Source organism: Salminus brasiliensis, chromosome 1 (assembly GCF_030463535.1).
Source record: "Salminus brasiliensis chromosome 1, fSalBra1.hap2, whole genome shotgun sequence".
NCBI lineage: Eukaryota > Metazoa > Chordata > Actinopteri > Characiformes > Bryconidae > Salminus > Salminus brasiliensis.
In genome coordinates, this window is record NC_132878.1 from 90719337 (window position 1) to 90743388 (window position 24052).

General features: G+C 39.2%; 1 protein-coding gene across 2 annotated transcripts in view; it reads left to right on the forward strand.

Annotated features, from left to right (window-relative positions):
* Window positions 1-2448: 2448 nt before the first annotated feature.
* The window catches only part of paqr6 (progestin and adipoQ receptor family member VI), a 43567-nt gene continuing 21963 nt past the window's right edge, over window positions 2449-24052 (forward strand). Inside the window, exons 1-3 of one of the 2 annotated variants that reach the window (XM_072692376.1) lie at window positions 2449-2524; window positions 21878-22125; window positions 23511-23638. In XM_072692376.1, coding sequence (XP_072548477.1) covers window positions 22075-22125; window positions 23511-23638 — 179 coding nt within the window. In that variant the 5' untranslated portion in view covers window positions 2449-2524; window positions 21878-22074. Of the gene's footprint in view, window positions 2525-7342; window positions 7364-21877; window positions 22126-23510; window positions 23639-24052 lie in introns of those variants that run through there. The other variant, XM_072692377.1, reaches the window with a different exon arrangement.

Here is a 24052-nt window from a genome sequence, read left to right on the forward strand (position 1 = left end):
TAGGTCTGTATCAGTAAGTGCCGATTGAGATCGAAAGTTCATGCTGTTTTTTATATATATATATATATATATATATATATATATATATATATATATATATATATATATATATATATATATATATAATAGAAGTGGCCGTAGTCTGAATATAACCAAGTCTTTCTCCCTCTACAAAGCCTGTACTTCTATGCACATTCTTGTTTAGCAAAATGCAGTTTAGTGCAGTTAAACATAAAAAAAGTGAAACTGTGTGACTGGCAGAAAGATTTTAAAGCTCTTCTCAAATCCCAGACTGATGCAAATTTTTGTCTCCCATTTTCCCAAGAGAAGGTACTTGGCAGTCTCTGTATAATGGTGCTTCTGTAGCCAGAATGGCATGTAGTAGAAAACGTAGGATTGGGGTTTCCTGTACCCACTGTTCTGCTATTTTTGACACTACATGGGAGAGCATTACTAATGGGCTAGTAATTACCAAAGTAGATCTGTAGATTAAAAGACCGGTGTAATTACTGCAGGCTGGAGCATTCCTGCACCAATTTACCCAATTAATGACGCTGTTATAGAGGCAATAAATAGTCCCTAACATCCTTAATAAAGGCACCTAATTTTGTGATTATATTAATTAGATTGTGACCGGAGTTTGAGGTTGGTGTTTGTCCCTGTGTCTGGGAGAGTTTCCTCCAACCTCCCCTTTACCCCTAGGTGTGAGGGCGTGAGCAAATAGGTATGTGTGGTAGCCTGTGATGGACTGGGTGTTCCTACCTTGCGCCTAGTGAGTCACCCTGGGATGGGTGGGAAAAATATATGCATTATTATTTATTATATTAGTTATTATAATTATCACCCAAAGCTACACTTTGATGGACTGTCACCAGGGGGTCTTCCTGCCTTGTGCCCAATGTTTCCAGCAATGATTTTGAGACAGTTTAATAATAAGAACAGAACATTGGCCCAGAATGTGTGTATTTAAATATATATATAAATATATATATATATATAAAATACATATTCATAATTGATATTGATGTCAATTGATATTATATGCCAACTGAAAGTGATGAGACTTGAATGCATAAATCAAGAGGCAAAGACAGTCAGTAATGTTTGGGGTGGAAGACATTTCCTTTATATTTTGTGTATAAAATATGCATTAAGCATTATTAATAATGAATATATAAATATAGAATAAAAACAATATGGGTATTAATGAATTATTTCTCAAAACAGATTCAATTAAGACTGACCAGCTGGCTCCCCTGCAGCCCGTGTCAGACTAGCTGCCCACCCTCCTGCCACTGCTCCTGCCTATGTTAACAACTATGGACTCGTAACTCGTAATCTGCCACTGTCATTATTATTATGACCATTAACCGTCATTACACTCATCATACTTACCATCTTTACTACAATTGTAATAGCCGTATTATATTATGATTATATCAGCACACCTGAGCAGTACAACAGACTTGAGTGGTGGTACAAAGACAATTTAATCAGGAATTTTGATTAAAAAAAAGTTGGGTCTCCCATATGTGAGTCTTGGTTCCTCCCAAGGTTTCTTCCTCCAGCTCTGAGGGAGATTCTCCTTTGGTTTGCTCACCAGGGGTCTTGTTCATCTCTTGTCCTCCTAATGGTTGTGTGAGGCTGCTTTGTGATTGTAATAAAGGTGTTTTGATTAAAGATTGTTTTTTGGAAACAGGGTTTTAGGTTTATCTGGGAGATGCAGAATTTAACCCCATTGCTAGAATTAAGCAGCTACCAAAGCCATAAAACATCAGTACAGTAAATCATCCATTGCTAGAAAATGTTGAAATGAAATTATACAATTTAGATCAATTAATTAATTATTAGATGTATTATTATATGTGGCCAGTTTCTTTAAGTGCAGAATCAGCACTTTGGGGAGGGGGGAGTAAATTAGCTTACAAATATAATGCATATTTCTATAGTGTGCATTTCTGTGTGTACTAGTGAACCTAGAATGCTTCCCGAATCCTTCATAATCTTTTTCACCTGCTATAATATGTGTAATATGTAATATTTTCTTTCTCATAGCACCTTGTATGACACTATGTTATAAACTAAACAGTTCTTCCCAGTTCACTGTAACATCCCTCCAGTAAACCTGTGGAACCCCTGCAGTGTCACTGTGGGTCACTTTCACGAGGGTTGTAAAGTTGCCTGATTTCCAGGGTTTTGATGAAACTAGAGGTTTTCCTCAGCTTTGTTCCCTCAAAGTCTCCTGATGGTGAAAAACAAAGCTCCTTTCTTGTCCCTGTCCAATGGGGAAAGTGTGTGTGGAGCCTGAGGGAGGGATTGAGCTGCACTGTTGTTATTCCTCTTCCCTGGAATGCCAGCAAACGGGCTGCTGCTGCTGCTTAGTTTAGCCATGAAGCCTTAGCTAGAGCTGCACATTCACTTTTTACATTATTTTAAAGAAACACAAGGCCGTCTTTCAAACTGGACACTCCAGCACCCCAACTGGGAGGCACAAATGATCTCATAGACACTGTAAAGTCAAAAGGTTTGGGCTTTTTCATCTTTCTGGGGGGTACTGGGATGGTGGAAGACTTTAAACGCTGGTGTCTGAGTTTTCAGAAGAAGTGACAGTGTGGAAAGTGATCGGATCTGAGAGGGAGGGGAGAGTTTAGAGGACTTTAACCCTCCTCGGACAGACACGGGACGCTCTCAGGGCGTGTTTGCTTTCTTTGGGAGTCTGTGTGTGTTCAATATACACCGCCAAAACCCCTCAGTGCTGAAGGAACACCTACAAGAATCAGTTAACTCTTACTAGGTTGAACCAGAGCCTGTATTTATCTCCATAGCTTACACTGACTTAGTGCTGAGAGTATTTCCAAATGACAGTATTTTTGCATGTATTTACAGCATGTTTAAAAGAGAAATCCTATGTTTCCCTATCCTGTCCGTCATTTTTATTTAATGATTATTTTGTGTGTATGTTGGTGGTGTCTGAACAGCTTTTTAAGCTTCAGGTTTTTATTTCAGACTAAAAGTGTATAGACCTAGAATAATACACCTAATAGGCATCAGTGTCTCTTAATAACATGTTAATAAATGGTGTCTCAGTTTATCAATGCTGTCTTTCAAAACCCTCGTACCTCCAAAATGTCAACTTTACAGGAGAATGACAAAACTTCTTTACTTTTCAATGGAAGTCAATGGAAAGATATTTATTTCCCAGTCATCTTGGAGCATTTCTTTTGGTCCAGTCACTCTGACATGTGGACATCATGTAAAGAACAGCTCTCAGCTTCACATTATGTCAAAAAGTACAAAAAAATGGCAAAAAAAACAAGTTTTTTGTTTATATCAGTTTATAACACTATGAGCATTAATCTATTCTCCGGAGAGACGTAGGTTTGAGTCAGGTTCTACAGGTAGGAGACTGGCAAGTTAACAGTTGTTCAGTTTGGTTTTATTGTTGTTTTTATTCCTGTTTAGATTTTTATTATTATCCGGTGTCGGCCAGAGGAGGAAGGGTTCCCCTTTGAGTCTTGGTTCCTCTCAAGCTTTCTTCCTCTCGATCTGAGCGAGTTTTTCCTTGCCACTGTTGCCACTGGCTTGCTCGAAGGAGGCACAGACACAGACCTCTGTAAAGCTGAATTGTGACATTAGTTGTAGGAAATGCCTCTAGAAATACATTTGAATTGAATTGAGTCTTAACCAAGGACCTTTGTTGGTGTAGAATGGTGTACTTGCCCAGCCGGTGATGTGAACCCTAGTCTGCCTTGTGGAAGCCAGGGTTGTAACATATTACACTACTTTTTTAGTATGTATACTAGCATTTTATATTAAAAAATGCTTAATGCAGCACTTTATTATATATTATTTATATTATTTTATGCAGATAGACTGAGGTTGAAGTTGTAAACTCAGTTCTGCTGTGTTTGTAGCTCCGCCACAATTGATAATGAAAGAGACTGTGACTGAAATGGATCCTTATTACCATTTTTTTACCATTATTGAGTATGTCTGCTTTTTTCCTGAGTATCCCAATTAGTACAATAGAATTTGAGCCTGATTTTAAAGGCAGTATGATCTGCCCTCCCATCAGCAGTTCAGGGTTCGACTCCCTATCTGAGCAAGCACACCACTCTACACCAATAAGAGTCTTTGGACTAGACTCCTAACTCTCAATTCTCCTACCTGTGTAACACGACTCAAACATACGCTGCTCTGGATAACAGCATCAGCTAAGTGCTGTAAATGTAGAAGGGAATGTGCCTCGCTACACAGCCAGCTGTACTTCACCTGTAGGCGGCATCCCAGTTGCATACTACACACTAGTACTGTAAAGGTAAATACCGTACTAATCTTAACAGTGCGGGTTTGGCTGGTCAGTACACAAAATATTACGACAACATAAGTGACTGCTAGATCGCTAGTGACTCCTGAAGCTGGTGTCACTGCAATCGCATCACCGTCCGACACGGCAGTTCTTCCCTTTCCGTTATGCAGTGCATTGTGGGATAATAGTGTCCATCTCATAAATTTAAGTATACTTTGATACTTTTATCTGTGCTACATACTTCTTACTCAAAAGGTTTGTAGCAGTTATCAGTAGGGATGCGGCGTAGCAGTTAGCGCGCTGGGCTGTCGATAACAAGGTTGTGGGTTCGATTCCCAGGCTTGGTAAGTTGCCACTGTTGGGCCCTTGAGCAAGGCCCTTTACCCTCTCTGCTCCCCGGGCGCTGGAGTTGGCTGCCCACCGCTCTGGGTGTGTGTGTACTCACTGCCCCTAGTTCACTAGTGTGTGTGTGAGTGTGTTCACTACCACAGATGGATTAAATGCGGAGGACACATTTCGCTGTACAGTGACAAATACATGCAGCTTACCTTTTACCTTTAGATGGCTATAAATCCTGATATTTATATTAGTATTAGTGTTCTACTTTTTATAGGTTGTACTTTTTTATATCTCGTCCCAAATAAGATTTAACAAGCTTGGAAGAACAGCATTTATTGGTTGAGGATCTGCACATTCAAAAAGTTTCAAAGCTGTGAAAAAATAAAAATGTAAACACGTGCAGGTAGCGAAGCATAATCTGGCTAAGCTCGACCAAACAGCTTTTAAGTGGTGTTTAAAATTCACATTGTAGAGCAGTGAAACAATGCCGGTTTAGAAACAATACTGCTGAAACTCAACTTTCGGCTTATGAACCAAAAAAACATAAAAAACACCACATGAAAAGAAAAGATGCTGTAAATATAAATTGTTCATTAAAAACTTCATGGTATCGGAGCTCTATATTGCTGTAGTGTACTGACAAGTGCCAGTATCAGCGCCGATACTGATACGGTATCTGTATCAGTGCAACACTAGTTATTAGTACGTAATTGGGACGCACCCCTAGTCACGTTGTTGGCCTTTAAGGTTTAGCATTAAAAGTATGAGTAGTATGACTAGCTCAGTACTGGGACTAGCTTCACCACTTGATGTAGCACCATTAAAACCAGCTGTCTACCAGGGTTGCCATGATTACTCGGTTCAATTTGACTTCTCAATGAATACACATCTATTAAAAGTTTCCTAAGGGGTGTGACTGTCTAAATGTTGGTTGTGTAACCAAGAGATCACAAGTTCAAACCTCTGTGCAAGCGTGGCCAGGAGTCCTGACTTCGCACTCTCTGAGCAGGCAGCATGTTCTTCCCTTGTTCCCCAACACTCCGCCCAGTGCTGGCTGTTAGCTGCAGTTAGCTGTTAGTGTTCTCCTCCAAGCGTGTTCAGCTGTCCAATGGTGCCGCATTAACGGCATTTTAAAAAGATGTGCTGGGTGTGATGGGATTAAGCCCATGCCAGCTTTTACCTTCCCTGCGTAGGTGGCATCATGTGGGAGAGACCTAGCTATAAAAATAAATATTATCGTTATATCGTTATATCTAATAATAAGTTATTAGAATGTATGTTGCGACTAAATCGACTTCATGATTAGATTGACGTTTGAACAGTGGAGGTTCAGCAGTCCAGTCACTGAAAGGGAGGAAACCCACAGACCTGTGTGTTTGTAGTTCCAGTAATTTGAGATATTTGCTGTTAATTGTGTGTAAATGAAGAAAAGCTAGGTTAGCTAGGTTAACAGTTAACTAACAGGCTAACAGGCTAGTCCTCAAGTCGCTTGGGTTACTTGCATAGTGAGTCTTTCTGCTAGACAGTAATACAACCATATAAAATAATACAATAATATAAAATAATAATAATAATAAAAAAACATGTATCTCCAAAATATCAATGTAAAAATAGGAAGTCAATGCCATTTTGGAGCATTTCTTTTGAGATATGGGCATGTAAAGAACAACTGTCAGATTGACATTATGTCAAAAAGTGAAAAATACATTTTGGAATTTAAAATGGCCTAAAACACACTAAAATGAAAGAGCTGGTAATGCACATTGTAAATTCTATTAATTCTCTTTTTTATAATACGAAACCAGCCTGATAGACACATCTCTGGGTATTTTTACAGCAGTGTTTTTTTATTATGTTTGCATTATGTTTTTTATGATGTGTTTTTCTGGATTATGTGTGTCTGCCTTTTTAAAAAGCAAATGAAATAAAATTAAAATAATCTTGGTTACTAAATCTAGATTTCTTACATTATAAGTAATATATAATAATATAATAGCTAATATAATCAATAGTGACTGCTCTATTGACTATATACATTTTTTCCATAATTGACAAAAAAAATGATAATAAATTCAGTCCAAACTTTTAAAATAAAGGTGCTTCTAATGATTTTTGAGTGGTGCCTCAGAAGAACCAGTTTCAGTTTACTAAAGAACCGTGTTTGTAATAGAGAGGTGAGTGTAAGTGTGCAGAACCATTTAACTGGTAAAGAACTTTACATCAAGCCAAACCTTATGGATCCAGAAGTGCTTCTTCCATGGTATCACTAAAAGAACCACTGGTAGCATCTTTTCTTTCAGAGTGTACCTTCAGTCTGGACGGTGAGGGGCCAGTTTAGAGTATAACACAGTGTCCCTCCCCTTTTCTTTACAGAGTAAATATAGGCTTGCTTCTGGTAGATCATCTCTGCATTCGTAGAATCTGCTGTATTCTGGCTCGAGTTACTGCTGCTGCTCCACTGAACTGAGAAAGTTACAGCATATACAGTAACCCACAGGGCGGGTTCAGGGAGGGGGGCGGTTTTTGGCTCGGATACACAGGCATAGGGGCTTTTGGCAGGGATATATGGCCGTAGGGCTGCTGCCCCTAAGCCTCGCTCAGCCTTTCAGCTGCAAAGCCCCTGTGCACCGGTTCCTCCCCCCAGCCAAACGCTTTCATCCCGCCTACTGTAACTGCACTGTTCACCAGAAGACATGAAGAAAAGTCCACAGTCCTGTACGTATAGCGGGCTTTTGTCGGTTGTTTTGTGGAGACCCTTGGTGTTGGGGTGTGTATTTCTTTGGCTTTTATGTCTGAGGGAAATGTAGTGTTAATCTCTCACGTGTTGTCTTATCTCATGGTATGCATGAGCAGCTCATTGGCTGCTTCTCTGGAATGTGGTTGCAGAGAGGTGCTAAGAACTTGGACTGGGTGAAGTTGGACTAAGTGAGAGTGTCCCTGATACTATTGTTCACGCTCTGTTTAGAGTTACGCTGGTGGCTTTTTACTGCACTGTGTGTGTGTCTCGCTGCACTGGCTTTGCCTATAGTAGCAGATTTTCTGTCACTGAGCTCCAGTGCAGTAGATGAACTACTGCCTCAATGAAATTCTTCAGTTACGTTTGTTACTGCATTAAGGGTCAGAGAACTGGACATACTAGACATAGATTGATATTAGGAGGCTCAATATAATGGGACAGTGCTTTCAAATCAATGCTCAGGTTTATGTGTTAAGTATATCACATAGGGTTGCACCGATATGAGAACTGTGGGTCGATGCCGATATTCGATATTGTTTACACATTTATCTGCTGATGCCGATACATAAACATTTATCAAATATTTATCTGTAATTCATCTGTAATGCCTGGATTTGCATTCTGGAGAGATGTAATGCTCTAAATAAATGGTTAGAAATGCAATCATATCAATAACATGCAGATATTGAAGGACAGAAGCCCAACATCACCAACAGTCCGCTCTTCAATACGACAATAAATACATCATCAAATGTCATCAAATCTGTCCAAGCAGATCTTTTTTGTACTGATTCAGAATTTCTGGGCTGATATAAAAAAACATCCAATAATAAACACCTTTTTGTTGGCGATACCTGTTAATCAGTCCATACTATATCATATTACAAGATGTTTTATGATATACTATATGTGTAATGATATTTAGACACAAAGACAAAGCACAGTAGGACATTGTTTTTAAGTTCCCGAAAAATGTATAGTTTATTGTAATAAAGTCAAATGTTGTTAACATCTATTGTTAAAAATTTGGGATAAAAAAAATAGAAGAAGCCACCACAGCATTTTGGGAAACAAATTTGTCTAAACTAAACTGATTTGTGTAGAAAATTTAATCTCTAAAAATTCATATGTATATGAATTAGTCTTTTACAGTACCTCACTCAGCCATCAGTCCTATTTCACACACAGTGAGATTTGACCACTTGAACATGCACACTTCATTTAGCAAAACTACTAACTGCAAAAACAAGTATTCACAGACATGTAAATACACCCTAGATTTAGGGGTGGGCACTATGGCACAAATGTAATATCATCATATATGTACGATACATCATATCGAAATATTTAGATTTTTTATAGAAAATATTTTGTTTTTGATGAAAAATCTGATTGTTTAATTACTCACTATCAATTGATATTTTAGTCAATAACAAAAGATAATAAAGTAGATAACTGAGAGTAGAACTGGTATATAATCAATAATGACAGGACAAGGTAAGATGTTAGATCATGGCGTTAAAATCATGTCACTATAATTCTGAATGTAATGATATGAATTTGAATGTTGTATAGGTATAATATCTGAAAATTGAATCAGAACTGAATTTTGAATTTGAATTGTAATTAAAGTTTGTTTTCAATTTTAATTTAGCAAATTTTAAAGGAGAAATCTAAAGTATTTCATTGAATTGCAATGAATTCCGCCTGATTTTCACTCTTGAGGATGTACATCTATGGCCTACATTTCTCATATGGTGTTTTGCACATTTTTGGACCCCCTTCAAAAGCACACAGCAAAATAATCAAGCACATAAGCTCCTTTTAAATGTTCAGTTGTACGTCCTTAAACATGAAATTCTGTTTTAGATCTAAGATTAAATATTAAATATAACTTATATGTAAACTAAGACCTATAATATACCAGGTAAGTCGTACGTCTTATTAAATATATAGGTCTTAGTTTATATATATCTATATGCCTGACATATATATATATGGCTTAGTTTCAAGGGTGACCTGTTCTAAGAACAGTGGCTGCATTCTGTTTGGCTTTCTCAGAAATCATTTGATCATTTGCATCCTCTCTTCATATCACATGCCTCACTGCACATGTCCAGTTGCCTCACTGCCAGCGGCCTTCTCACTTTTTCTTGCTAGTTTGCATTTCGGTTTGTCTTCTTTGCCTCTAACTTCCTAAACTGAAATTGCCTAAGTCTGCTTCGTACTTCACCTCTCTGGACTTTTCCCCTCAGATTGGGGAAGTTAGTGTGGTTCAGTGTTCATATGGCAGTTTTACAGTAGCTTGATTGAATTTGGCTTTTATTTTTATGGTTGTGACCACACACACACACACTGTGGTAAATACAGTTATTGCTCATTCTGGATTGCTTTGGTCATGCTCAATGTTTTTGAGGATAGTTACATGGCTGTTGACATTATTCATAAGTCATAAGAAGTCATCAGAAATATAGTTATGCTCATTTCACTCTGAGATATTCTGGTATATTGGTAGCATTTGCAGATCCTTGTGGCAGTTTACATTTAAGATTTGCCCATTTTGATTAGATAGAGTGTGATTGGCCAGTCTGATTCACAGAAATGGAATAAAAATCAGTTCATTTGATCCAAGTCGAGCTAGTATTTTTCCTGAATAGGTTGGAACTAAACTAAAAACTGGTAAATTCCCTTCATTTTCCACAGGCGTTTGCCTAATATGATAAAATAGGAGAAACCTATTAGAGCTGAAGGCTCTTGTCTTGACCTGTGGATATATCTACTTTTTTATCAGTTATGATGATGTACTGATTGGAATTGGGCTGATGCACATATCTGTCAATACGATACATAAACATAGGTGTGGGTGATATGGTATAAATAGTATATCACAGAATTTAAAGACATTTTATAATACATTTATATATTAAATAGCACTAATTACACTGTACGTTATGAAGAGTGCAGTTGGTCATTGTTCTTTAAGCACTAATGATATTCACAATATGCTCAGAATAGTATATATGGTATCAATATGGCAGATTTATCTCAATATAATAAAATATCATATTGCCCACTCCTCCACAAACATTTCTAAAAAAGTAGAAGTAAAAGTAAAAACTAATGTCTACCAGCTATCTACCCTGTACCGATATGACCAGTCTACATTTCGTTGCTGTCCAATGAAAAACATGTATCTCCAAAATGGTGAGTTTAGAGGAGAAGGAAAAACCTATGTAACTCAATGAAAGTCAATGAAAAAAGATTTTATTCCAAGTAAATTTGGAGTCACTTCTGTTGGTCTATTCATCCAACATTATTCACACAGTGCACAGGGCATCTTCAGAAAACTAAAAATGGAGGTAGGAGAATGTGGAGACTCTTATTGGTGTAGTCTGTGTGGTGTTCTGTTGTTACCCACTAGGCTACACCAATTGCTACATGAGTTATATAGTTATACTATATTATGAGTATAATAAGATTGTGCATCCATCAGATCTATAAATCGGCCTGTCACGATTATTACATTGCAGATTTATCGTGCAGTATATGGGCATTTTCTTAATAATTTTACTGGCCTTCATATTGGCCATTATGTTTACTTGCATGTTTGTTTACATACGAATGAATGTCACCAATATTTTAGCCATTTAGTCGTACAATGACCTGAATGTAATAATATAAATTTGAATGTTGTATTATAATATCTGAAATTGAAATCTGAACTGAATTTCGAACTTATGAACTGAAATAAACTTTTTATATAAAATGTAATTTTGCAAATATTATCTAACATATTGAAATTCTGCCTAATTTTTGCTCTTTTGCTGATCAATGTACACCTATGGCCTAAATTCAAAACGTAGTACTTTCACACTTTCAAAATAGCATAAGAATGATCATCACCAATATTTGAACCATTTAGTCATGCGATGACCAGTGCATGAATAAGAGCACTGCAATAGGTAAAGAGACGTGTTACTCCAGGCTAATGGGGTTCTAAAAACAAACCCAGCACTTGAAAATATGCTATGTAGTTCTGACATGCAGTAAGAATTGCCAAAAAATATGTATGTATTAATAAAGACTTTATTGCTTTAAGATGCTGTTATTTTAATAATATATCAGTGGCTTAAAATGGTCTTAAAATGACTATAATATTGATTATCACTTTTGTATGGGACAATATTCAGTTCAATTCAGTTCTGCTTAATTGTTATTATACTAATACAGTGTTGGAGGAAGGGGAAGGAATGTCAGTATGAAGAAGGAGGTAGACGAGTTTAGGACTCTCACTCGGCCTCAAGAGAAAGGTTACTACTCAGGAAATTGTAAAAATGCAAGGAAAGTTCATTAGAAATGACTGGCAATTAATGTTGAGTTTTGGTGGTCTTGAAGAAATACCGTGATTATACTGTGATTTACATTGTTACATATTGTATAATGTAATTTACTAAAGTTTAATTTGAATATTATATTATTAATTTATTATTAACTTAACTTAATTCCAAATGTAGTCAGTCAGCCGTCCGTTTCCTTCTTTATCATGACTAGCAACAATGTAGCTATACTACTACAGGGTTGTACAGTACAACGAAACACTGTCAGGCAAAGTCCAAGTTAGCGGGAGAAGTAGCCAGCTGCTGCCGTCCCCATTCGCTGACAGAACAACAGTTGATCGAAAACAATTAGTAATTGTGTCAGAACTATAGACTAAGCACAGAAACTCAAAAACGCCATTATACATGCCATCTAAATCTGATGAAATGATGCAGTAAATGAAAGCCCATGCAACCGAGCTGCTGTTTGTTGAGAGGTTCCTGCTAGGCTGCAGGGCTGCATATTAAAAATGCAGACATGATGCAAAACATGGTAAACAAATTCAGAGAAAGACACCAGTTACTGGTTACACCTGTAGTTGAACCTCTGTGTTTTCAGTAGGTGTAGGCAGCTGTAATAGCAAGAAAAACAGTGTTTCAACTACAGAGGAGATATGGGAAGCTTAGCACTTTCCCATTTCCACTATCTATCAGCATCACTGTATATATATATATATATATATATATATATATATATATATACACACTCTATAGAAGTGTATATATAGCAGTTCTGCATGCTCTTCCGCAGTGAGCCAATAATGCTGTATAGATTCATGCATAGACATGAGTATGGAATGCCCAGTGCCTGTATTTGGTCTGCATTGCTGCCACTGTGTACTGCAGGCATAGGCTTGTTATTGTCAACGGCAAGTGATAATAAAGACGCCTATTGAGGATGATCATGTGACCCAGTCACGAGCCGGGGGAAGGAATGTCCGCACGGAGAAGGAGGTAGACGAGTTTAGGACACTCACCCGGCCTTAAAGAGAAAGGTCACTGTACAGGGAATCATTAGGAATTATTGGCAAATTATGTCTCATTTCTAGGCACTAGTGCTGGATGGGTTTGGAGAATGAGCCAGGGAGAAATACCGTGCTGGGATTTACATAGCTACACACTGACAATGTGATTGATAAAGTTCAATTTCAACAGTTTTCTGATGTGGTCAGTCAGCCGTCTGTTGCCATCTTTAATTTTGCACTGACGCTACATGGCAAGCAACAATGTAGCTAACAAGTATTAGCAGGTTATAATAGGGTGCTCATACAAAGTCAAAGACATTCACTGTTTGTATTGGATACAGATTGAATTTGGCCTCCACCTTCACCCTCTCCGAGCATATACACTGGAAAGTGGCTTGCTCAAAGGCAGCTTAGCGAACCCTGGTATCAAACCCACAACCCTCTCTTTCAATAACACAGTGCTCTAATGCTTGAGCCGTCACTTCCCACAAAGCATTCATGGACCATACAGGGATCAAACCCATGACCTTGACCTTATTAGCACCAACTGAGTCCTCATTTTCCTTGACATGTTCTCTTTTCAGGATCTAAAAATGTGTCCAGCCAGGACATTCTAAAATGTAACCTGGCTTCAGAAACCTTTAGTCCGAGAGACTACATGCGTTTACATTTATGGCATTTAGCAGACACTCAAGGTTACTTGTATTACAGAGGTGGGCCAATGTAGTGTCAGGAGTCTTGCCCAAGGACTCATATTGGTGTAGCACAGCATAGTCACCCAGACCAGGAATCGAACCCCAGTCTCCCACATGGTGTGGTAGCTCAATGGTAGTGGTAGTGGTGTTATCTGTTGCGCCACACCAACCACTAATCACATGCCGTGATTAAAGGAAGGATTGAAGGCAAAACAACTTAAAAACAGTTGGTTAGCCTTTTGTTTGTATTGCATGTAGGCTAGTTCACTAGCGTCGTACTTAACCCAGCTGAAGTTTTAGTAAGTTTTAAAAGGTAAATTACTTTTGCTCTATTAGCCGTCTATTTCTGATAATAGTAATGTCTCTCTCCTTTAAGCACTGTATTCACTGCTCATATCCAGCCTGACTCTACAGCAGAACAATGCCATTACAGTAATAACTGACCGCAGCAAAACTGACACAGTCACGCATGTAACAACGGGATGTCCGATATGTTAAACACATTTATGTCACAATTTTTTACATTTTAAAAATATTAATTCATTTTTGGACATGCCAGATTTTAAGCATTTAAGATTTTTATTTAATTAAATGAAATTAAACAGGACTAAGTACACTTTTTGTAATTAAATGTACAGTTGGACGGTGTTCTTTAAGAGTGGACAATGTCCACCATATAGTCAGAAAAAGTAAAACAAACTTTATCACTATGTTGTTGCCCACCTTAAATAGACATTATCAGCTATGTTAACTCTTTATACCCTAGGACTGTTATTAGCCATTAACCATTATTTATCAGTTATTAACCTTAATGCAGAAACTACTGTGAATTATTTTGTAACCATCTACTTTAGCTTATCATGTGGAGTCCCACCGGATTCTATTTTGGGACCAATGAAACTGATATTAATAGAATAGCAGTAATGTAATTATAACAGTGAGAAATTGTGGGATAAATTGTGGGTCTATCTCTGACTTAGATGACAACACAATTGGAGGAAACTTTGTGATGATTTAGGCATGCAGTCCAAATCTGTTTAGCAGGGGCATCTGAGGTTTGGACATCTGATGCACACAGTACACAACAAAAAAATCTGCCATATCAGTATTGCAAAGACCGCAATTATCATGATGATTAGTGAGTGGTGCCGGCTAATATGATCCATGACTTCCGCTGAGTATCGGTTAGCCACAAACACTGTGTGTTCATGTCATGCCTTAAACCATCATCTGAACTTCTTGCCCTGTGACAGATAAACATCATGAGGTCCAGTCGGTCAGTGAGGCCGCCAACCATCCAAACCGAATTACTGGTCAATTCCTCCCCTGAGAGTGCTGTTCTTCTTCTTCTTATGCTTCGCGCACAGGAATGATAAATGCTAACTGCTAATCTGTTGTTTATAGGACGCTGTGTTTATCAGCAGGCCAAGTTTGGGAGGCGGGCTCTAACTCCTCATCAGCTGAGGCCTGGTTAAATATTTGATCTCCATGGTTATTGCGATGGGAAATGGACGTTCCAGTGGCCATTACCCTGCGCTAAGAATGCACTTGGAATAAGCAATGGTGCATTTGCTGACTGGAAAGTTAGACTCACATGGTTTGACCACCGTACCACAGGGAATACATGAGTAGTCATAGGCTTGGACACAATTACTCACAGAAGGGTTTTCCTCATTTGCCTTTTATTATTTTCCACATTTTAGAATAAGACTTTGATCAGTGGAACACAGCTTTGCACACTCTTGGCATTCCAAGCTGCTTGGGTTGCCACCTGGGACGCTGTTCAACAGCCCTGAAGAAGATCCATGTTCACTATAAGCTCACATAAGTTTGTAGACACATGCTCATCTATCTATCTATCTATCTATCTATCTATCTATCTATCTATCTATCTATCTCCTGTGAAATCAAGTAGGAATAGGAAGTTTGCCCTCCCACACACCATCACTTGCTGCAATAACAGCCTTTACTTTTCTGGGAAGGCTTTACACCAGATGTTGGAACATTGTTGTAATGATTTCATTGTGTTTAGCCACGAGAGTAAGATTAGTAAGGTCAGGAAGGTCAGGTACTAATGTTGGACGATCATTCCAAAGTATCTCCGTCATTGAAGGCAATGCTCCGTCATTCAAGGCAACACTGTCCCAACACTGCCCCCAGTAATGGGGGTCTGTACAGCCCTCTAGATTATGCGGTATTATGAGGTATTGGGCATGTGGTGTTGCTCCAGTTGCTATACAGTATATATACACAGTATATGCTAGCACTGCTCAGTCTACTGCTCATAATGTCTTGTTGAGAGTTTTGCCAGCTGCTGTAGGTGTGTTCTTGCATTGCCTGCTGCTAGTTTCCCATGTGTCGGATCAGAATCTGCTGATGTTTGCAGTTCTAACATCAGGCAAGTTCTAACATTTGATTTTCCTGGAGGTCAGAGGGATTCACTGCGTGTGGTCACCTGATCGAACCAGGGAATCCATCTGATTCTAAGAACCCAAGGTTCTTACATGAGTTTCTGGCTTATCTGTCCATGCTGGTTGGGCTCACTGCAGCTAGGCTCCTAAAAACTACAAAAGCCTCTCCTGCCTCTCCATCATTTCCATCTGCTTTGTTTATGAATGTTAACCTCTGCCACTGAAGGAACATCTTCATTTTCATGTTTACGCAATGTGTAACTGTGCACTCTCTGGCCTGTTGAGAGCATACCATACACTGACCTATCAGCTGAGTTACTGCATCATGTGAGCTCTTTGCGTTGGTGTTTAAACAGGCCTACAAGGTAAACTTTGCCTGGAGTAGGTTTAGAGATATGCAGTGAGGACTGTGCTATCCCTTCCACACCTCCTTTTCATCCATGTATGAATGTACATGTAGCTTTATATCCCTCTGCACAGTGACCACAGAAGCAGTGTCTGACAGTTTTGGAGTCAGTTTAACTGTAAAACTGTGGAAATGGAAATGCGTATGCTTTCTGAATATTTTTACTGTGGCTCTAGGAATTATTTTTACGGTGGGCTGTTCTCCTCACCTTTCTCTCACACCTCATTGCTCGCTAGCAGCTCAACAAGAAGCATCAACATTGTCCTAGTTAGTCTGACAACATAGGGGAGAAAATTATTACATGAATTATTAATGTTATTATTAATGCATGAAGTGTCTGTAAAAAGAGGCTGATCTTTTTTTAAACAAAATGTAGCCGCATAGCAACAATATTTTGGCATTGTATTGCAATTTTAATGCTAATTATAGAAAATTGTAGAAGTTTTTCAGACTGGCCACCTTCTCGGGACTCTAAGTGTGCATGCATGTAAAATATCCAATTTCTACAAAGTGAACAAAAGTCCTAAATGTGTTTCGGTTAATTGACTTACAGTTGATTTGATGCAATATTTTTATATGTCTTCATATATAATATATAATATATAATATAGATTTTAGATCAACTGTGAAGAGCTTTTGTTGGGAGACAGTGAGACAGGATATGGAAGAGTTATAAATGATCACATTTATGCAGCTGTTCCCTTTGTAATCAATGTAACCTATGTAATCAATCAGTCAAGACATATTTGGCATTGATTTTTTTTTATGCTACAAGGAGTAGCATTAAAAAAAGCACTGTATACTGTACATCTACCGTAGATCTATAACATGGACAAAAGTAAACCTAGCTAAAGCTATATAAACTGCAGCGCTGCTCAGCTTCAGTGTTTAGTGTCGTACAGTTCAAGTTAAGCAAGACTGATTGGAATTATTCAAAAACTCTGTAAGGATTTTGTCAGGCAGGTGCTGTAGTGCCTCCTTCAAGTCCTCCTCGGAAGTCTTACTCTAGCCTTTGGAGTTTGTATGTACAGCATCATTTCTGTTGAAGTGGTTTTGGTTGGGAACAGCATTGAACATACTGGGGAAAATGCTTTTTGTTGCCAAAAAAGGGCAAGTAGGCCTAAGTATTTGCAGTTACTGCAACAAAACAAAGAGCATGAGCTTTAGGTGAGCAATGTTCTGATCCAGTAAAAAGCATCAGGGCCATGCACGTATAGGCACATGGCAGGTGTGTCTTATTTTTGTGTTTGTGGATGAGAGTAAACCATTGAACGATGTGAGACTTAATGTGTTGCTGATAAATAGGCCTCATTTGAAATATGAGTTTTATTGACACGCCCCTTAACTCAGAAGGTCTGGGCTTATCGTTACTGGTTAGCTACATTAGCCCTGTAGCACCAGTGCAAAGCTAAAAAAAAAACCCTCAGATGTCAGACATGTCTTGGCTCATTGACTAAACTATGGGTAAAACTGTGTAAATGGGATTTTCCCACTGAACTGTTGTTGTCTTAACACTTCAGCTCATCTGATGCTACCAAGCTGTAAGAGTGAGGATTAGCAAATGCTTCATCTGAGGACCACCACATCATCACTGAATGGCTTAACACTTGGAGGAGACCTCTGACTGCCAATTGTATCATGTCAACTTTTTCTAATCTATTCAATATAGCTACTATTTTATGAGATTTTATGAGATACTTTATGAGATCATTATAGTAAGTTTGTTATTAGATTTCTTAACATTTGCTTGCTTTAGGTCATTTCTCAGGTTCATATTATTTTATTATTAATAGAAACCTAAAAGGAAACCTAAGATGTCAGGCATGTCTTGGCTGATTGACTAAACTTTGGGTAAAACTGTGTAAATGGGATTTTCCCTCTGAACTGTTATTGTCTTAACACTTCAGCTGAAGAACCAGCCAGCCTGGTTTTGGATTGCTGTGTGAAATGTACTTCAGAACGTGGGAGTGGAAGGTTTGGCTGGATGTGTTTTTCCTCCTGCGTGTCCTCACATGTCCAATGTGTTCTGTGCTGAGAACATTTCCTCATGCTTCACTTCTGTAGATGACATTAAATCCTCTAAATCTGTGAAATGATGAGTAAAGTAAATATTCTGTGTGCATGGGGGGGGGGGGTGGCTCGCTGTGTGAATAACATTGGGTGAGTGATGTGTGATGTCAGGGCTTTTTGTTCCCCTTTAACACTTTGGTAGTTTGGGCCATGCCTGCGACATATGGTTGTCGTTTGAGGAAAGAGACTTCTTGAGAACTTGGACTCCAGGGTGGCTTTGGCTTTAAGCTGACCCTTTGGTGAACTGAACCGGAGAAAAGGGAGATGTTAACATATTATCACAGGAAACTGAATGAAGAGATTCTGAAGGAAAAGAAGTCCTCTTACAGGAAGGAGGAGCTTCAGGCCTGGTCCTCTCCCAGACGTTATTTTCTAACTCCTTACAGTGTAGTGAGGATGCAGTAACACATAGGTTAAACAGCTCCACCTGGGATCCTTTTCCAACAGGACTGAAGACGATTTGCAAGAAAATTAGACAAGACAACCACTTTCACCATTAGTCTGACACAGACACATAGAGAATTTGGCCTCCGCCTTTCAACCATCCGTGTAGCGAACACACACATAGTGGTCAAACACATGGAGTGGACAGTGAGCACACATGCCCAGAGCCGTGGACAGCTATCGCTGTGGCGCCCAGGAAGCAGACAGTGCCCAACCTGGCCATCAAACCCACAACCTTATTGTCATCAATAGCCCATTGCTCTAACTGCTGAAACACCACTGCCCAGGTGATAACTTCTTAAATCTTCTGGAAAAAGTCTGGATATCTAATAATTCCCATTATGAGAATTCTGAGAAAAGGTAATTCTTAGATTACACATCTTCTTTCTAGACACAGTTAACTTGCTCTAAATCATTTTATAAAGTAGAAAGTATTCTGTTGCTGTTTAATTTTGCTATATTTTATTTATTAACAATAAAATAATGTGTACTTGATAAATGACCTAATGCAAGCAAAGCATGTCTACAAATAAGTTACAAAAATCTGATAATATATTTACGATAATGACTATATATTTCATATATATATTGAACAGATTAGAAGACACTTGGTCTCCTCCAAGTGTGTGAAGCCATTCAGTGATGATGTGTTAGTTTGAAAAGATGTGGTGGTGCTTATTGTCTCTCAGAAGAAGCATTTGCTAGACCTCCTTGGTAGCATCGCATGGTAGTGAAGACATACCCAGCAGGGTGGAGTGGCCACAATGAAAGAATGGCAAAGAACCAATGCTTAGATTTCTAGATGCTTAAAACTGAAATTGGTGATGTATTTACTCCAGAAAATAAACATTTATTCATATCAGTATATTGCTAATATCCAACTGTTGTGTCCAAACATTTGCCTGCTGCTCAGAGGCGCTGCCAGGAATTTTGGGCCCGAGGGAAAAGTTATTCCACTGGGCCCAACAACTCGAATAATTCAGACGAAATACTCAGTTATTAGATTTTCAGAGCCCCTGTCAATCACAAGCCCTAAAACTGTTCTTCCCCCTCCTATGTGGCGCCCCTGGTGCTGCTGTATGTGTCCACGCTCTGAGACACGTATGATGGGGGTTTGGGTAAAAATGGAACTCTGAAAGTGAACGTTAACAGGAAGCAGAATACAATAGATAAAAAGTCCTCTCCCTAAAAGCACTAATGTACAGTATATTGTGAATTGCTGCCTGTCAAACATATCAGGTTAATATTAACCCTAGTACTTAATATAAATGGACCAGAATCCCATGAATGTTGGGTTTGTTACCAGGGAAAAATTGGCTTTTTCAGAAATATCCAGCATACAGAACGATTCTTGTCTATGTGGAACTGCATGGCCAGCACAGAATGTTGTTTTGGCTTGCTAGTATTGTTTCAAGCCCACCAACAATGCTAACCTCTGTCCAGCTCTGAGTCCGTGTCTGGACATATCAGACTGCTCCTCTATTCAAATGCGTCCAGCAAACAAAGTGAGTAAGAATTGCAAAGTAGATCTGTCATTATTCAGAGGTCATAGAGGTCATAATTGGCTGAAAGTTACAGTGTGTTCTAATATTTTAGTTTAGATTAGGGAGGTATTTTCATATGTTACAGTTCTATTTTTAAAACACTAACAGCCACATTCATCATTTGTGTTGGACACAGCTGGAATTTGGCCTCCAGCTTTAACCCCTTAAATAGGCTATGGCCCGCCAGCGGGTCGAAAGTGTTATTACAAACTTCTGTTACCAAAGAATTGACCATCAGTTTGTACAGAAGTCCCAGTAGTTACTGAGTGATGTACCTTAGTGTGTAATAAGCCTTGCTGCGTTAAGGAAGAGCAGAAAGGGTCAAGGGCTTTGCTCAAGGGTCCAACAGTGGCAACTTAAGGAACCTGTGTATCAAACCCACAACCCTGTTATTCATAACCAAATAAATATTATCAAATAAATAAAATAAAGGCGTTTGATTCATGGTACACACCACTTCTAACTATCTGTGCTCATGTCATTTCTTTCTGGCTTAGAACTGCATCTGCATCCTTGTCTAAATTGCTTGTTAGGGTTAAGTATTACCTGTCTGAAAATCTCAAAAGCGAAAGTAATCCAGGCCGAAAAGTGTGGAATGTCCTTAAGAAATTACAGTTTAGGGAAACTCAGAAGGTCTAAATGACATTTGAAAGACCAGGAAAACTAACAGGAAGAAATGTTCTGCCCATATTCTGGTAAGAAAGGCAAATCAGAACCCTTAAGGAGTCAAGAGTGGGGGTGCACAGTTCCACTGTGCAGTGTTGATTGCACAAGCATCATCATAACTGCGACTTCCTCACAAAACCTCAGTGTTTAAAGGAACACTACCGATCATCTAGACAAGCCAGATGAGTTCTGGAATGAAGTGCTGTGAACTGATGAAGGTAAATTACACCCCTTTGGCCACAATCAGCAAAGCTACGTTTGGAGAAAAAAGGAACTGCATTTGTGAAAGAAAACACTTTGCCAGATGTGAAGCATGGGGGAGGGTGTTTCACCATTGGCAGTATTGCATAGATGGAGGAGAGAATGCCTTTATACCAGCAAATGATACAAAACACACCTCAGAACCCACCATATGCTTTAAAAAAACCCGAAATTAAACTTTTGTGATGTCTCACAGTTCTCCCACTTATACCATAGACAGTGTGTGTGTTAAACAAGCTGTGCAGCGAAATGATACAAGAATATCTCAGAACTAGAAGCTAAGAGGAAGGACTGAACTCACAGACCTTTAGCTGAACTTAAAGACCTTTAGCTGAACTCAAAGAGTTTAGAGTTTTTGTGTGTAAGGTTTCTTTGGCTGTATGAAACAGTGTTTTCTACTTCTCAATTAAAACCATTTACAAAGTATTTCATTTGGTCAAAGGGAGACCAAACCTTTGCAAACAGCTGCAATTCTGGTGCACAGTTTACTTCACACATATGTTAAAAGCTTATTGTTACAGAGCTGTCTTCACTTTCTTTACAGCAGCCCAGCTTTTCTATGAACTGCATATAGGTCAAAAAACTAATGCAAACACATCTCCTCCTCCCCCTCTCTCTCTCTCTCTCTCTCTCGCGCTCTCTCTCTCACTCTAGTGTTTCCTGTGTGGAGAGGGGCTGGCGGGGGCCCAAGTTGGGGCTGGCCTCGCTGTATAGGATGGGAGGCCGTCGAAGGGGAGGCTGAGCCGCAGGGCTTTGACTGCCCTGTCTGGTGCGTGCTGTGCCGTGGAGGGAGGAAACGACTGAAGCAGGTCTGCCAGAGAGGGTGGGCGGTGCTCCGGCTACCAGCAAACATGCTCAGAATCAAACTTCCCCGCCTCTTCGACATCAACCAAGTGCCTAAGGTGGGCTTTTGTCACCGTGAGTTGGGTCTGGGACAATAATTGTCAAGTAATTGTTCCTACTCGTCATCTGGTCCTCTAACTGGTCATCTACTGTACAGCACTTATAAAGGAATACCCAAAACACCCCAAAAATGCCCCCCCCCTTTTGTTACTTTAGTATTGCACTGGAGGCAAAAGTTAATGTAGCTTACAATTCACAAGAATTAGTGTTGCATGCAAGAGCCCAGCTGCTAGAACAACTCCGGACACCAGAAGGTCCAGCGGTTCGAGCTTTACTCAGTTTCAGACAAAAAAGCTGCTTGTCTTTCTGGGCCCTTGCCTCTACTAGTCCTTAAGAGCTTGATTGTTATTTACTTGGCTCTGTTCAAGCTTGTCACTTAGGTCCACTTGGGTTCCAAGCTCTATAGCACTCACTGGCTCACTCGGATAACACTGTAGTCCCATTCTGGAAGTCATCATCTTATTGTATAATCCGAAGTAGACAAATTTGTGGGGGTTTTGTATCCTGTACGATACAGGGGTGTCTCGATTTGATACAATACACCATTCTCACATTTCCGCGGCTTCCGGTAGTGTTGTAATCAATGGCTGTGACTACTGCCCTTTCCTAAATACAGCCATAAATGAACCAAACACACTGACCACTAGATCCACTAGATCAGGTTTAACAATGTTCAACTCCAGCTGTAAAAGCTCAGCTCATCATGTTTCATTTTCAGCAAGGCGCCCAATAAAACCAGAGTAAATCTGAACCGGAGCGTTAATTCATTTGGTTTAAACTCTTTGAGAAACAGATATTGGTGCAGGTAGGTTCATGTTTCTCTACTCCAGAGAGTCCTATTTTTTTGGCAGTACTTCTCTGCAGGTACTAGACAAGCTGTGTGTGTTTATGTGCATTTGCACATCTGTGTCAGCAATGGGTGCAACTTGAAGCAGCTGAATGCATCCGTTAGAAGGGGTGTCCACAAAGGGATATAGAAGGGGTGTCCACATTTGGACATATAGTGTGGGGAAATTAACCACAAGCTAAACATGCTAGTCACAGTAAAATGGTCTTGAATCCTGATTCTTGATCCTGATGCACTTTGGTCTATTTTGTCCACTATCAGTCTACATTAGCCTCATAGCTCCAGTGCAAAACTAAAGACGTCTTGGTTTAAAAGTGTAAAAAAAGTGTACTGATAAGAAGAATAGGGACCAAGCAGGGATTGGCAAAATTATTTGCCCAGTGTTACCATGAATAACCCCTTTCTTAAAGGATTTGGAACAGTGCCAGGCTAGCCTTTAGTCTCTTAAACAAAGATTTTACAGTATCCAGTGATTGGCAGGCAGATTTCCAAAATCTATATTTTTTACAGTATAGACGTGTGTGTTGTAACACACAGGTGTTTCGGGAAGACAGCATCATATCAGGCTACCGGCACCCTCAAAGCTCCGCCCTGGACTGCATCCTCAGCAGCTTTCAGATGACCAATGAGACAGTGAATATCTGGACCCACTTCCTGCCGACCTGGTGAGAGACCCAGTCCAGCATGTGCTTTTCATTCCCGACTTAGCACTTATCGCTAGTCAGCTTAGAGGCTTTGGAGAGAAGCATGTTACATAATAGTGAAGTGTATAGTAGTTCTGCGCTCACTGGCTTGTTTGATAGCCAAAGATCAGCGAAGGTTTACACACTTAGTGGAAGAGTGACCGATTTGCTGAGGCTGTTACTGCAATACTTGGTGTGAGTGTGTATCAATAAGAACTAGGTCAAATGGAGAAACCGGCTCAACTGCATAGATTTTAAATTTTAGAATTGATTAGAATGAATTGGATAGTCTAGAACCACAGTAATTACGTTTTTATTGTAATTAAAATAAATGATTTATTAAATATATATGTCCCAATTTAGTCTTTTGCCCCTGATCTGATCCTTAATACTGAG